Genomic DNA, 13161 nt, shown 5'->3' with positions numbered 1-13161 from the left:
CCTTTTGTACCTTGCTTACATTAGTAAATATCAATGATTTTTGAAATAATATATATTTTATAGCAAAAATATGTATATTATATATATTAGAGTAATTAGTTAAAAACTAAAATGCCAGTATTTTAGATTTTGGTTATTTTAACATATGTATATTTTTTTCTACATCACGAAATAGTGTGTGTATGTATATATATGCTATGTATTTTATAATACACAGTTTTATGGGCTGGGAATGGATGGCAAGGGATAGCTGGTCAGCTAGGTAGGGAAGAGCTGGCCACTCTTCCTGGACCTGAAACGTCTGCCCAACTTGCCGCTGCCCGTTTGGCCGGGCAGTGGACCTGCTTCTTCGGAGAAGGAGGCCTCAGATGGATGAACATCCGGAACCCTGTGCGGAGGAGGGCTATGCCCTGTCTCCGCAGGAATCTGACGGCACCGATGACCACGAGTCCAAACACAGTAAGAAAGGAATCCGTCGCACTATTCGTTTTCACTCTTGTGTATTAATGTGAATGCTGCGCCAACCCCAATTTTTCTCTGCCGTGGGATCCTTCTTCCGTGCGTGCCCACTCGTGATCGTCGAGCTTCGCGATGAAACCCTCGAAAGTGTTGTTGGAGTCGTTGAAAGAGTCGCTGAAACGTGCAGGGAATGAGCCGCGAATATGAGCAAAGGCAGAGGCTGGGAAGTCCCATTTGGCTCTGCGAGTCAACGTCTCCTCATCTGTCAACTCCTCTTTTGTTGCTTAGTTTCCAAAAGTAATACTGGCTAGTGTCAAAAGTGTGACTTTCGTCAAGCTTTAACGCCGAATGAGATTTGCATCAACCCTGCTTCGAGCAAGTTGTAGGACGCAGCTGTCCCTCGGCACAGTAGAAGGATCTCTCATCCACGCCGGCGAGTTGCACCACCGGCTCGTTTTCCTAACCCTACATTTGTACTCTCAGTGTCCTTCAAGGTCACGTAGCCCTGATTTGGAACCCTAACTACTACATGGAGTCCCTGTTGTGGTGCCTCCATAATGGGAAAAGCTGCACCCTACCTTCAGATTTCAGAACCAGTCGGGTGGTGTTTTCCACAGAATCTCTGTAAGGCAGACGTTCTTTCTGGATCCTTGTGTTTGGCTCTTGACTCCACATGGATCGTATCTGTTTAATAAATTGAATGGTTTATCGCAGTGATGCATGCCATGAGTATTGGTCATCGGCTGAAGTTTGTTGCTTTTACTTTTCATGTCATTGGTAAAATTGACCAAACCAAGCCACAAATGAGTTCTAGTTTTAGGCACACCATTTGCAATATCCCAATCCCGAAGTAATAATTTCAGAAAGGAAACACAAAACGCAAACAAGCGTGCATACATATGCTATTTATCATGCAGACTTATTCTGTAAAACTAATGTTGATCGAAGTGGGTCACTATTCCACGTAAATAGTTGCTTTACAGCTCTGTTCATAAAACTCTCACAGCAGGCTGTGCAGTCGGTGAATCCCATGCGACCATTGTCACCCTGAGATGTCTAGCCTTGTCACCGCCACGGCGCATTTAAATCTGGCATAATTCCATCTGCAACTTGTTATATAAATTGAATTTAAGAAATGCAATCGTTTTATTGGATCTGATTTGCAGATTTCTTATCCACGAACATTTTCTTAGCTCGCAAGAAATTGAGGTATGAGATCTTCTCCCATTTCGAGTCGTTGATCATTATATACCATACTGGCGACAGAAAGTGATCGCACCTGAGGAATATCGTCGAATAGAAATGCTTCGCAATTCTTCGTGCTTGAGTACTAGAGAAGCTTCGAATTGTCTCTGATGTGGAAGTTGTTGATTCATTGGCCGTACTTCATTTCTATTCAAGCCCCCTCATCAACTGATGGGACCTGTAAGTCGTTACATATCTCAAATAGGCTGCCGAAGACTTCAGACGCCCCGACTAACGCCCAAACTGACGACTCGAGGAGCCAGGCCATGATCAGGTTCCAAGGTCTGTTTGCAATAACGATGAATCTCCAGGAAAATTACCCGGCTTCACTTTCTCTTTTGGAAACATTTTCCGAGATGGCTCCCATCCTCCACGATGCGGTTTAGAAGGCGCCAGTAAATTTCTGATACCGTGGTCAAAATTCTGAAGCCAGAAGGTCGAATCTTCTGACTTGATTCCTGGTCAGTCGTTTCATTGACTTGCAAATCAGAGTCGGACCTCCAGAATCCTAGTTTGCCACTATTGAGCCCAACGAGGCTGGTGATTAAAACCTACAAAATGGGTTCCTTTCAGTACATTTCACACCAAACAATAAATATAATTTAAAATCTGAAGAGTATTTACAGACACAGAGGTGATCGTCGCAGCCCTCAGCGATGTGTGAGGTTTGAACCCTACTGCACTCTTTACGTGCCGACTCATTAAGAGGGCATATGCACTCGTTAAGAGAGCCATCAGAAAATTCAACCAAAGGCGTACTGGGGAATTGGGTCTTCACTAGGTAAACTTTTCCTCCTATGGGCCATGATGTTATTTTGAATTTGCCCACATACGACCCTCCGCGTGAGTTGCACTTCCGTTGTACTACCGCAAGACATTTTGACTTGAGGTTGGGTACTTCAACAATGTACTGACTCGCAGACAATGCTCTTCTGGTGCCAACCTACTTCCAGCTCTTTCACACCCGACAGTGCTTAATTGTTGCCTCTCGTGCTTTGTGAGGCAGGAGTGAAACATTTCTGATGACGATAATCTAGCGGAGGCCTTGACTCGCCAAACCGTCCTGTGAACCTTGCTCCCATCATCGGAGCTCCATGTTTCAAGCGTGCTTTCCATGACTTGATTGGTGTAACCGATGAGTTTGCCAGTGCATCTGAACGAGTAGAACTCCTAGTTGTGGTTTGGTTTAACGTTGAACTGTCCAGGATCGTTTCGGTAGAGGTTCTTGAGGTAGTGAATTTAGTCTTCAAGCCAGAGATTGTACTTCAGTCCTGCAACCGGGTATTGTGACCTTGAGCACAATTATGAATTCAGTCAGACTCTAATGATCGAAAGTACACTGTAAATTGGCGACAGTATCCTCGACTTGAAATCCGAGATCTGCGGGTAATGGGTGTCTCCGACAGATAAAGCTTTGATCGTGCGTGACGAATATGGCTTCCTCATTGGGTGGGGTTTCTGCTGATGCGTGCAGTGGCAGAGTCTCCTATCATCGCACCGGCTCCAGCACACGGTACACGTTCTTGCCAATTCAAAGCACCGCTTCCAGATTGATGCGTTCCTGATTTTCTAGCAGTTTTCATTTCAGGGCTGTGAGAAACTTTAGGAGGTTGTAAAGTTTCAGAGATGACAAATCAATGTTGTGTCTTACGCATAACTCAGATTTTGTGTTCGTTCTCATTATCGGTTTTCTGTGGACTTGGTGGGATCAGAAGCACAGCTGTTCCTGTGGAGCATTTGCGAACAATAGAGAGTGGAATTCAATCCGACTGGGAGAACTTCCCGCAGATCCAACCATCCCGAGTTGTTAGAAACGATTCGGTGAAGGGACACTACGATGGCAGTGTTGTCAATGTACCACTGACGAGAAAAGTGAAAGTTTGGATTGGATTGCACGATTCCCGAAAAGCCGATGTACGTGTCTCTTCAGTGATTTGTAACCAACAATTCGCAAAACGAGAATATGATGTACTAGGTGCACGTTAATACGGGTTTGCGCTGACTTGAAGGTTGTGGGCTTGTCAGGTATGGAGAGCAGCAGCCGTGGAGTTTGTGGCCACTGCAGGCCTCACATTCCTCAGCATCGGAGCATATCAGCAAGGCAAGAGCATCTCCGTGGCAGCCCACGTCTTCATACAAGCTCTCATCTACTCCTTGGTTATCCTCGCCGCGACGCCTATCTCCGGCGCCCATCTCAACCCCTCCATCACCTTCACTACCTTCCTTACCGGCCAAGCCACGCTTGTGCGAACCATCCTCTACGTCGTGGCGCAACTACTTGGGGGCATCCTTGGAGCTCTAGGAATGTGGGCCTTGACTACCCATGAGATGCGTAGAGAATACTCACTAGGGGGATGTCTGTTACAGAAGTTGCCAGTAGAGGGTACCGACTTAGGATTAAGTACATTGAGCAACAAGCAGGGACTGGTGGCCGAAACAGTATTCACCATCATCATGCTCTTCGTCGTATACGGAATCGGATTCGACTCAAGAAACGTGGTGGTCACTTTCCTGATTAGCTCTCCTTTCATTATCGGTGGGATTTTCGGCATTTTGATATTCATTTCCCAGGGTGTGGGATACACGACGGCAATGAACCCCGCTAGATGCTTCGGCCCTGCGATTCTTCATCACAACAAGTTATGGGGACCCCTCTACATCTTCATCTTCGGCCCGCTGATTGCAGCAGGGATAGTCGCGATTTTCCAGCACATAATGCATCAAAAACATGCCGCTGAAGTCGAACCTGTGTTGCCACTGAATTTTTTTCATATCGTCACACCAGATCACCAACGCCCCGGATTTGGTCCCCGGTGTCCAACCATGTTTTACCCCAGCATAGATCAGGAAGTAGATCACTCGCAACAGCTAGTGTCCGGCAACATCCCAACCATGATGTCAAGCGAATTGCTTCAACAGCCGTCTAATCAACTCAATTCTGCTGCCAACAAAATCAATCTCGTCCTGCAAGTCAAGGCGTTCATGCAACCGAGGACTGGCGAGACAAGACAGGCCAGCAAGACGAATATTATGGATGGTGCGAGAATTGATCAAAACCTTTTGTTGCAACAATACTCGAATTCACTTGGCTCATCGGACGGTATCGCTATTCATCATTCTGGTGATTTTGAGAAAGACAGATAGGCTTCCACAATGGTAGGCTGCAGTCATTTTCAACAACTGAGTATTAGCCTAGAAGAGACAACAGAGTTAAGTGCTAAGCGCTTAAATATTGTGTGAAGATTAAAGCTGTTCGTGCCTTGCGAAGCGTCCATGGCCCAGATGGGTATCGACGGTGTCAGCCTGTCATGCCTTGTAAAATAAGTAGAACATCTAACACACAATTCTTGAATATAGTAATCCTTTTTTAACCTTTTTCTATTCTTTTCTCCTTGTGTTGTCTCATTTTGAGGTGCACCGTTTCCTTGCCGACACGCTGAGTGCATTGACACCAATTTCATCTGTACAGCACGTCAAAAATCTGACTGAAAGCTGCGGCGAAGCATCGTAAAAGTTCCACGAGTTCAGCGAGTCACACACCTCTGCTTATCGGCCATTCACACTGGTAACACGCGTGCAAAAGAGGAATGAAGCGACGTTGTTACTCCCACAAAAGCGTATACACTTCATGCTACAATCGTAGTACATAGAAAAGCTTCTTTCTTGTTGTTTTTTCTGATCCTTGAATGAAAGATTATCTAACTGAAACACAGTCGAAGCTTCGATTTCTCTTGCTAAACCTAACCTACGCATGTGGGTGTTGTCACATCCCATGATCGAGCGCCACATCATGGTGCAATCGCATTCTATTGATCCGAACACTGATACTAATATATTGTTCTGAAGACATGATTGACCCACGTTAGTCATGAACGATTGGAGTCGATCAAAATGAATCTTCGGCGGCTCTTAAAGTGGAGCGGACTACCACACTGACACAATTTGTACTAGGTCCAGTACAAAAGAAATCCCTCCTAGTATCATGTACTTGTTTTACGAGATAAATTTTTCGCTAGCGGAGTGGGAAATAATGAAACTGTTCATGACACCCTTTTCCCCAGAGAATTACAATGAGTGGTTGTGGCCGGTGACATCTACACGGTGTAAGACTCAGTTCTCCTAGGTATTTACCAGGAAATCAACCAAATTGCCATTATGGAGTAGCCTTGCTACAAAATCAAAATGGAGAATGTGAATAAAGAATCCATCATTTTTCTTGCACTATGCATATAAATGAAATGGAAAATTATGCATAGCTAAGGGTTTCATAATAAGTTAAGGAAAAGACTCTTGATAGAATCTGCATGATGTTGGTGCTACCCAACTTGCGCCCCCCTTTTTTGTAAGTCTTCAGCTTCTAATCAAGTTTAGGTTTGGATAACTTCATATTACCTTGTTATTGCAGTTAGTAACTCTGATTGTATATATGGTCCTTGTCACCTAATAAAAATGGCAATTTGTTGTATATATTTGCAACATAGTATCAAAGCATTAGGGGATTATTAAATTAGGTGAATCTTGTTGTGAGTCATAGAATTGATTCACTGGTGAGTTTTAGTACAAAAAATGTACTTGTGCTTAAACTCACTAGTCTAGGGAGTTAATGTAAGAAATTTAGAGACAAATAGCAAAAAATAGGATGTCAATGTAAGAAGGGATTTCTTGTAGGATTATTTTGAATATTTTTTAAAAATAAATAATTATTCTTTAATTTAGCTAATATAGATTCATGATGTTTTTATAATATTTTTTTCTATTAAAAGTTAATTAAATTAAGAACTAAATATAAAATTAATTTAATCAATTCAAAAAGAATTAAAAGAAAATAAAAAAAGCAATAGAAGAAGAAAAAAAAGGAGAAGAAGAAAATTTAAAAAAAAAAGAAAAAGAAAAGAAAAGAAAAGAAATGAATAAAAGAAAAAAAAAGAAAGATGATCACATGGACAAGAGGTTGCTACTAATCTTTTGTAGCCTCTTTGCAAATAAGAATCTTGGTTGTATTAGACCTCCTCTCTACATTCAATTTTTGATCTTTCTTTTTGAAGCATCTCGGTTCTAAGCATTTTGGTTTTGGTTTTGGTTTTTTTTTTTTTTTTTTTTTTTTTTGTATTTTTTATGGTTGTGATAGAGGCTACAAATTCCTCCTCTTGCAATAGAGTAGTACTGCAATAATCAATCTCTCCTCTCTCTTTTGCTTATATTATTGTAAAGCTCCACATTTATGTAATTTTTTTTCTTTGTTCAATAAGTAATTGGAGAAGCTCCAAGTTTTATTTTATTTTATTTTTATTTTTTTATTCTTGATATTATAAGCATAGGGATTTCTATCTATTATTCTATATATATACTTTCTTCTAGAAATTCAACTGCAAGAAAGTGCAGCATAAGTAGAATTTTCGTGTTTGTTGCAATGAATGGAAAGTAAAATTGTGAGTTATTGTTGCATAGTCCAAAAGGTGCCTCTTGATGCGATTTTAGTCCCATAGCTAGTGCTATCCTATTTTAAAATCTTGTTGCTACAATTTGGTTTTAGATCTTCTATAGCTCTTGCATAGTTTATGCATAGAATTTATTAATTTTTGGTACTTATATTATTTCAAAAAAAAAAAAAAAAAATACCTAGCTTGGATTGTGTTAGTAATGTAATTGATTTGAAAGAGTCAACATAATGGTGCAGTGGTTTTAATGATGTTTTTATTTTTTTCTTACTTTCAACTTAATTTGTAAGTACTCATCTTCAAAGTATTCATGATTGATTAGATTCTTCTCTGCAAGGTGGTGCTGTAAGTTCCTTATTGCTTCTGTGGTCAATGGTATTGGTCTTCTTTGCATATATTATTCTTTTTTGTAAATCAACAAATATAGCTTCAGTTGATTGATGGCTTAAAGATGAATGAAGAATACATCACTTGAGCTTTGTAAAAATTGGCCTTTTTATAGTTTCTCTGCTTGATTTATTAATATAAGGATCTTCATATGAAATCTTGTTGTAAAGAAGTAGACTTGTCACAATGTGGAACTTCTAGATAGGAAATTAGTATGAAGTTGTAGCTTCAAGAAGCACTTAAAATAAATTGGAGGTTTTATAATTAAAACAAAAGGATGGAATAGGTGAATTATAGAAAGATACACGAAATCAATTGCGCAAGATTTTATTTGAATCTTTAATATTAGGATTATATCTCCATTAATATTGAATTTATGTGACTTGATTGTTCTTCACGGTGTCATGATACACTTAATTTAAGTACATCAAAGATATTTAGAGGGTAATTAATTTTATGGGTAGGAAGGAGGAGGAATGTAATACTAATAAATTTACAAATTTGAATAGAGTTTAGAATATAAAATTGTTATCTTAAATGGATTATTTGAGCTTGAGGATATTGTCTTTTAAGATAAATATTCAGCTTTATAGTAGTTCAAGATGGATATTAGAAGAAGGTAAGAGATAAGAATTTTGAATATCAAGGATTTGAAATTTTTTTGAGGGGAAGGAAGGGAGGGGGGGGGGGGATTGAAAGGAGGGAAAAGGGGAATTGCTGGAAATTTTGGAAAGGGATGAGATTCAAGCCTGGTTTGAGGTTTTAAAGGCTTCTTACAAAATTTTTATTTTTTTGTTTTGAAATTTTGAAGAAAGTTTGATCATGTTTTTAGCTTTCCAATAAGCTATAGCATGCAAGAAATAGAGCTATAAAGAGGGAGAATCATGCGAATTTGTGAAAAGGGGGGGGATTCAAGGAGTTTTTGGGTGGCGAGATTCAAGACTCATTAGAGAATTCTATGCCATTTCTTGTTTTTTTTTTTTTTTTTTTTTTTTTTTTTTTCTAAAATTTTGAGAAAATCTAGATCTTATTTTTTTCTTTTCAAAAATCTAAAGCCCATAAGAAATAGAAATACGAAGAGGAAAATCCAAGAAAATTTGTGAAAAGGAGTCGTTGGAGTTTTTTGGATGACAAAATTCAAGACTGGTTTGAGGTTTCCTATTGCATTTTCTGAATTTTCATCTTTTTGTTTTGAAATTTTGAGAGAAACTAGATCTTATTGTTAAATTTCCAAAAAGCTATTTCACTTAAGAAAAAGAGTTGTGACAGGAGAGATTCATATGAATTTATTGAAGAGGTTTTGCTAAAATTTTTAGGTGGCAAAATTCAAGCTTGGTTTGGAAATTTCTATGCTATTTAGTGGATTTTTTTCTTTTTATTTTGAGAATTTGGAAGAATATAGAGCTCATTTTTAGCTTTCCAATAAGCCTTAGGATGGAAGAAGAAGAGTTGTGATAAGGGAGATCTTAGCTAATTTATAGACAGAGGTTTTGAAGTAGTAAATACAATAAGCAGTCAATTTTTTTCCTCTTTGGTTTAGCCCTCACTTTTTAAAGATTTTATTTATGGACCTTAAAAATTTAAATTTGTAGCTTGAGTTAAGCTCAAGAAGCTAAAATTTTCTTAGATTTAATTAGTAATAAGTAAGTTATAGATATTTTAATAAGATGAGATTTGGATTTAAGATTTGAGTTAGATGTTGGATATATCTTGACAAAAGAAAGAAATTAGTCTAAATTTTGTACTTAGCCTTTGGCTATCTTTATATATTTGACTTCATTTGGAAAACATTGTGCTTCTTACAATCTACTTGTAATCAAAGATCTTATATTTTTTCAAGAAGGCTTGTCCTTTTGACAATGATATCTTGTTATGTGAACTCTTGCTTGAGAATGCAGTAGACATCTGGCATAAAAGGCAAAAGAAAATTACAACAACTAGTCTTAAAAATTCTACTAGCATTATATATAAATTATAATTAAAGCTTAAAAAACTTAATCAAATATTGATGAAGTCCAATTAATTTTTTTAAAAATTATAAAAGAATTACAAAAAAATAATAAATAAATTCTAAAGAAATCTTAAAAAAATACAAAAAAAACCTTAAAGGAATAAAAAAAATATATTAAAGAAATCCTAAAGACTTTAAGATTGATTTGATTTTTTAATAGCAATAATTTTTAATTTAACCATTAACTTTTTTTCAAATTTTATATAAATGTTGGAAATCAAGTCAACTATTAATTCCAATAAAAATCACCTCAATCTAATTATCAAATTATTACAAATCTTAGATAACCTTATTCGACCTAAAAATCTAATTTTTGAGAACTTAATCAACTTAAACTTCAATAGCCTTCAATTCAACTATCTGATCATGTTCAAATTCATAGCATATTTTTGACACACTTATATTTACAAATTTATAAAATTTCACATATAGATCTACCACAAATCTTATAAAATTTTCCAAATTGTAAACTTTATTTTATTTCACAATACCTAAAGTCATCCAAAGCAACCTGTTGTTCTCGTTGCATTCAAGCTTCAATAGACCAAAGCAATTGAATTAATAGAAGTGGGTTTGAACATGAAGAAAGACTGGTTATATGAATTAGGTCTGTTAGTGTCACAATTGACTGTACTCTCACTATTTGAAATCAATTATCAAACTACAAAACATCAAGGCTTACTACTTCTATCTTAATTTAACCTATAATCTATTCTATGATTATCAATTCAACAATACTTCCCTCAATCACAATTCTTCATAAGCAAATAATAAAAAAAAATAAAGAGGTAGCACCAAGCTTACCCTAGCTTATGACTCTCAGTCTGGCTCTCGGCTTACGACTTTCATAGTGTGGCTCTCGGCTTACGTCTTTTACAATCTGGTTCTCAACTTATGACTCTCATAGTCTGACCCTCATCACTCTTTTCTCAAGCTATTTATCCTACCAAAAGATTCATCAGCCAATGGATTTCAAAGGTTATGACCCTTTGAATTCTTAACCATTTATTCCACTAACAACCTACTGTTATCAACTAAACTGTCTAGCCATCAGTCTAATTCTCAAGGTTGTCAATAACTAACCAGTAACTTACCACAAAGTTCATTTACCTATTCTACATAGCCCTACTCCTAATTGTGCAGTGTCCTTGCAAATATTATTTAGCCTCAACTTATAAAGATGTAGCAGCGTTGGCTTCTTTAGTCAATGGCATTAGCTTACCACCCTTTGAATTAGTGACCTTCTCCTCTACAACATCTTTGTCGTCTGCCTTGGTATTCGAGGGTCCTCCATCCAAACGTATTGTAAGATCTTCATTCAATAAATCCAATTCCCGTCCCTGAGATGCAAGTCGGGCAATTTGGTTCTCACGCTCCTCTAACATCTTCTGCCATTCTTCTGTCAGTTTCAAAAATATCTCCGAAGGTGTTATCGCTGAAACTGGCATATTGGTTCGCACTAAATTATTGGCCTCCTTTGCTAATGTGGCTAGTTTAGTCTACAACATCGCAACTTCTACCTATAGCCATTCTTGTCGTTCCTACCAATCGATCTCCATCCTTGCTTTCTCAGACACCATGTTCGCCATCTTTTCCTTAACCACAAAAAAAAACATGATGCTTGTCAAGAGCCCCCCTCCTACTTCTTACTATGGTCCAATCAATTGGGTCAATTCTCACTTTTGTAACAGAAAATCCATCCCGAGTTTATGTATATTAAAGTTTAAGCCGATTGCCATTGATCTGTGTTGTAAATTTAGTACCCATAAAATCTTCTAATTGTACTAAACCATTTGGAAATCCGTCAATAACTCGATATGGCCCATGCCATCAAACTTGAAATTTTTCTGGAAATTTTTTAAATCGACTATCATAAAGAAGTACCAAATCATTGGGCATAAAAGCCTTTGGTATAAGCTTACTATCATAATAAGTCTTCCTTCGTTTTTGTGTAGTTTCTATGATCATTAATGCATTGACTCTAGTTTCATCTAATTTTTCCAATTCTTCTAAACGGTGCCGTAATGAATTCTGATCTCCTAATCTATTATCTATAGCAATTTGTAAACTTTGGACTTCCAATTCAATAGGTAATATTACTTCCTAGCCATAAACCAATTGGAAAGGGGTAGCATTGGTAGTAACTTTATTCGCAGTACGGTATGCCCATAAAGCTATGAACAACTTAGTGTCCCAATCTATACTCACTCTTGAAACTGTTTTTGTTAAGATTTTACATAAAATTCCATTAGTCTTTTCCGTTTGTCCATTGGCTCTAGGATAATACGATTTAGTCTTTCGATGTTTTATCTCGTATTTAGCCATGAGTGCTTCGATTGTACTATTTATAAAATAAGTTCCTTGATCACTAACCAATTCTCGTAGACAACCAAATCGTGTAATAATATTTTCATACAAAAAGATTGCTACTATACTTGCACTATCGATTTTTATAGCTATGGCTTCAACCCATTTTGTTACGTAATCCGTTGCTACCAATATATACCGTTTTTGTCCATTTCTCGAGGCTGGTGCAATTGGTCCCACAAAATCAATTCCTTATTTTTTAAAAGGTGCTCGAGCCAGAATTGGTACCAATGGTATTGCTGAAGTTCCAGTAGGTCGACCCATTCTTTGACATGGGTCACAATGACGGACGAATTGGTGGGCATCTGCAAACAGTGTTGGCTACCAATAACCAGCCTGTAAAGCTTTATGAGTCGTTCTGTCTCCCCCAAAATGTCCACCACAACTGTCCAAGTGGCAACCTTCTAATATAGTATGCACTTCAGTCTAATAAATACAACATCACAAAACTCCATCCTTGCCTTGTTTATATAAAGCTTCACTAATCATCGTATAAGGTGCTTATTTTAATATTAAGCGTCGTTTAAGCATTTCATTAAAATTGAGTAGGAAGGTTTGAAATATCAAGTATTGAATTATTTCACTATACTGTGGAGTAATTACATCTACCGTAAATAGTTTCGCATTGGGTAGTGCATCATTAATGGATTCATTACCCAATATATTGGATAATCGAGATAAATCATCCGTATTGGAATGTGATTTCCCTGGTCTTACCTGAATAGTAAAGTTAAATTCTTGCAAGAGTAGAATCCATCGTGCAATACGAATACTCAATTGAGGCTTATTAATCATATATTTTAAAGCATCATGGTCGACATGGAAAACAAATTTATAACCAAGAAAATAATGTCGAAACTTTTGTACGGAATAAAACATTCTCAATGCTTCTCTTTCGGTTGTTATATAATTTCTTTGATAATCCTCCCCTGTACCTAAATTAATTGGTTGATACCATGGAATTTCAGGAGTCCCTGGACTAATGTTCTACTCAATTCCAGAATCTTTCATAAAATCCGACACATTAAAACTTTTCAACTCCAGTTCCATAACACTAACATGATAAACATTCCATCTATTCATCCAATATGAAATCATATGATTAGAATCGTCAATAACATCTGAAAGAACTAAGTACTCTCCCAATCCCTTACATTGGTATTTCATTCTAGTATGCTCAAAAACTTGCCTTGTATTAGGATAAATTTAGTCAAGTGCACCAATTTCTTCTTTTGTAGACTCATCTTCACAATT

The 13161-nt window shown here is 37.3% G+C and overlaps 1 protein-coding gene across 2 annotated transcripts; it reads left to right on the top strand.

Moving 5' to 3' along the window:
* The first annotated feature begins 2359 nt into the window (after window positions 1-2359).
* LOC112287291 (uncharacterized) lies at window positions 2360-5075 on the top strand. Of its 2 annotated transcripts, XM_024530174.3 has the most exons (4): window positions 2360-2485; window positions 2711-3217; window positions 3417-3618; window positions 3730-5075. In XM_024530174.3, the coding sequence occupies exons 2-4, from the start codon at window positions 3138-3140 to the stop codon at window positions 4846-4848; spliced, it is 1401 nt and encodes a 466-aa protein (XP_024385942.1). In that variant the 5' UTR covers window positions 2360-2485; window positions 2711-3137; the 3' UTR covers window positions 4849-5075. The 2 variants fall into 2 exon arrangements, with proteins under 2 accessions (XP_024385942.1, XP_024385941.1); XM_024530173.3 differs by lacking the exon at window positions 2360-2485 and having other exon boundaries at window positions 2578-3217.
* The last annotated feature ends 8086 nt before the right edge of the window (window positions 5076-13161 follow it).

This window comes from Physcomitrium patens, chromosome 10 (genome assembly GCF_059467195.1).
Source record: "Physcomitrium patens ecotype Gransden chromosome 10, ASM5946719v1, whole genome shotgun sequence".
Taxonomy (NCBI): Eukaryota; Viridiplantae; Streptophyta; class Bryopsida; order Funariales; family Funariaceae; genus Physcomitrium; species Physcomitrium patens.
The sequence above is the reverse complement of the archived record's forward strand: the minus strand, read 5'-3'. Positions and strand labels throughout refer to the sequence as shown.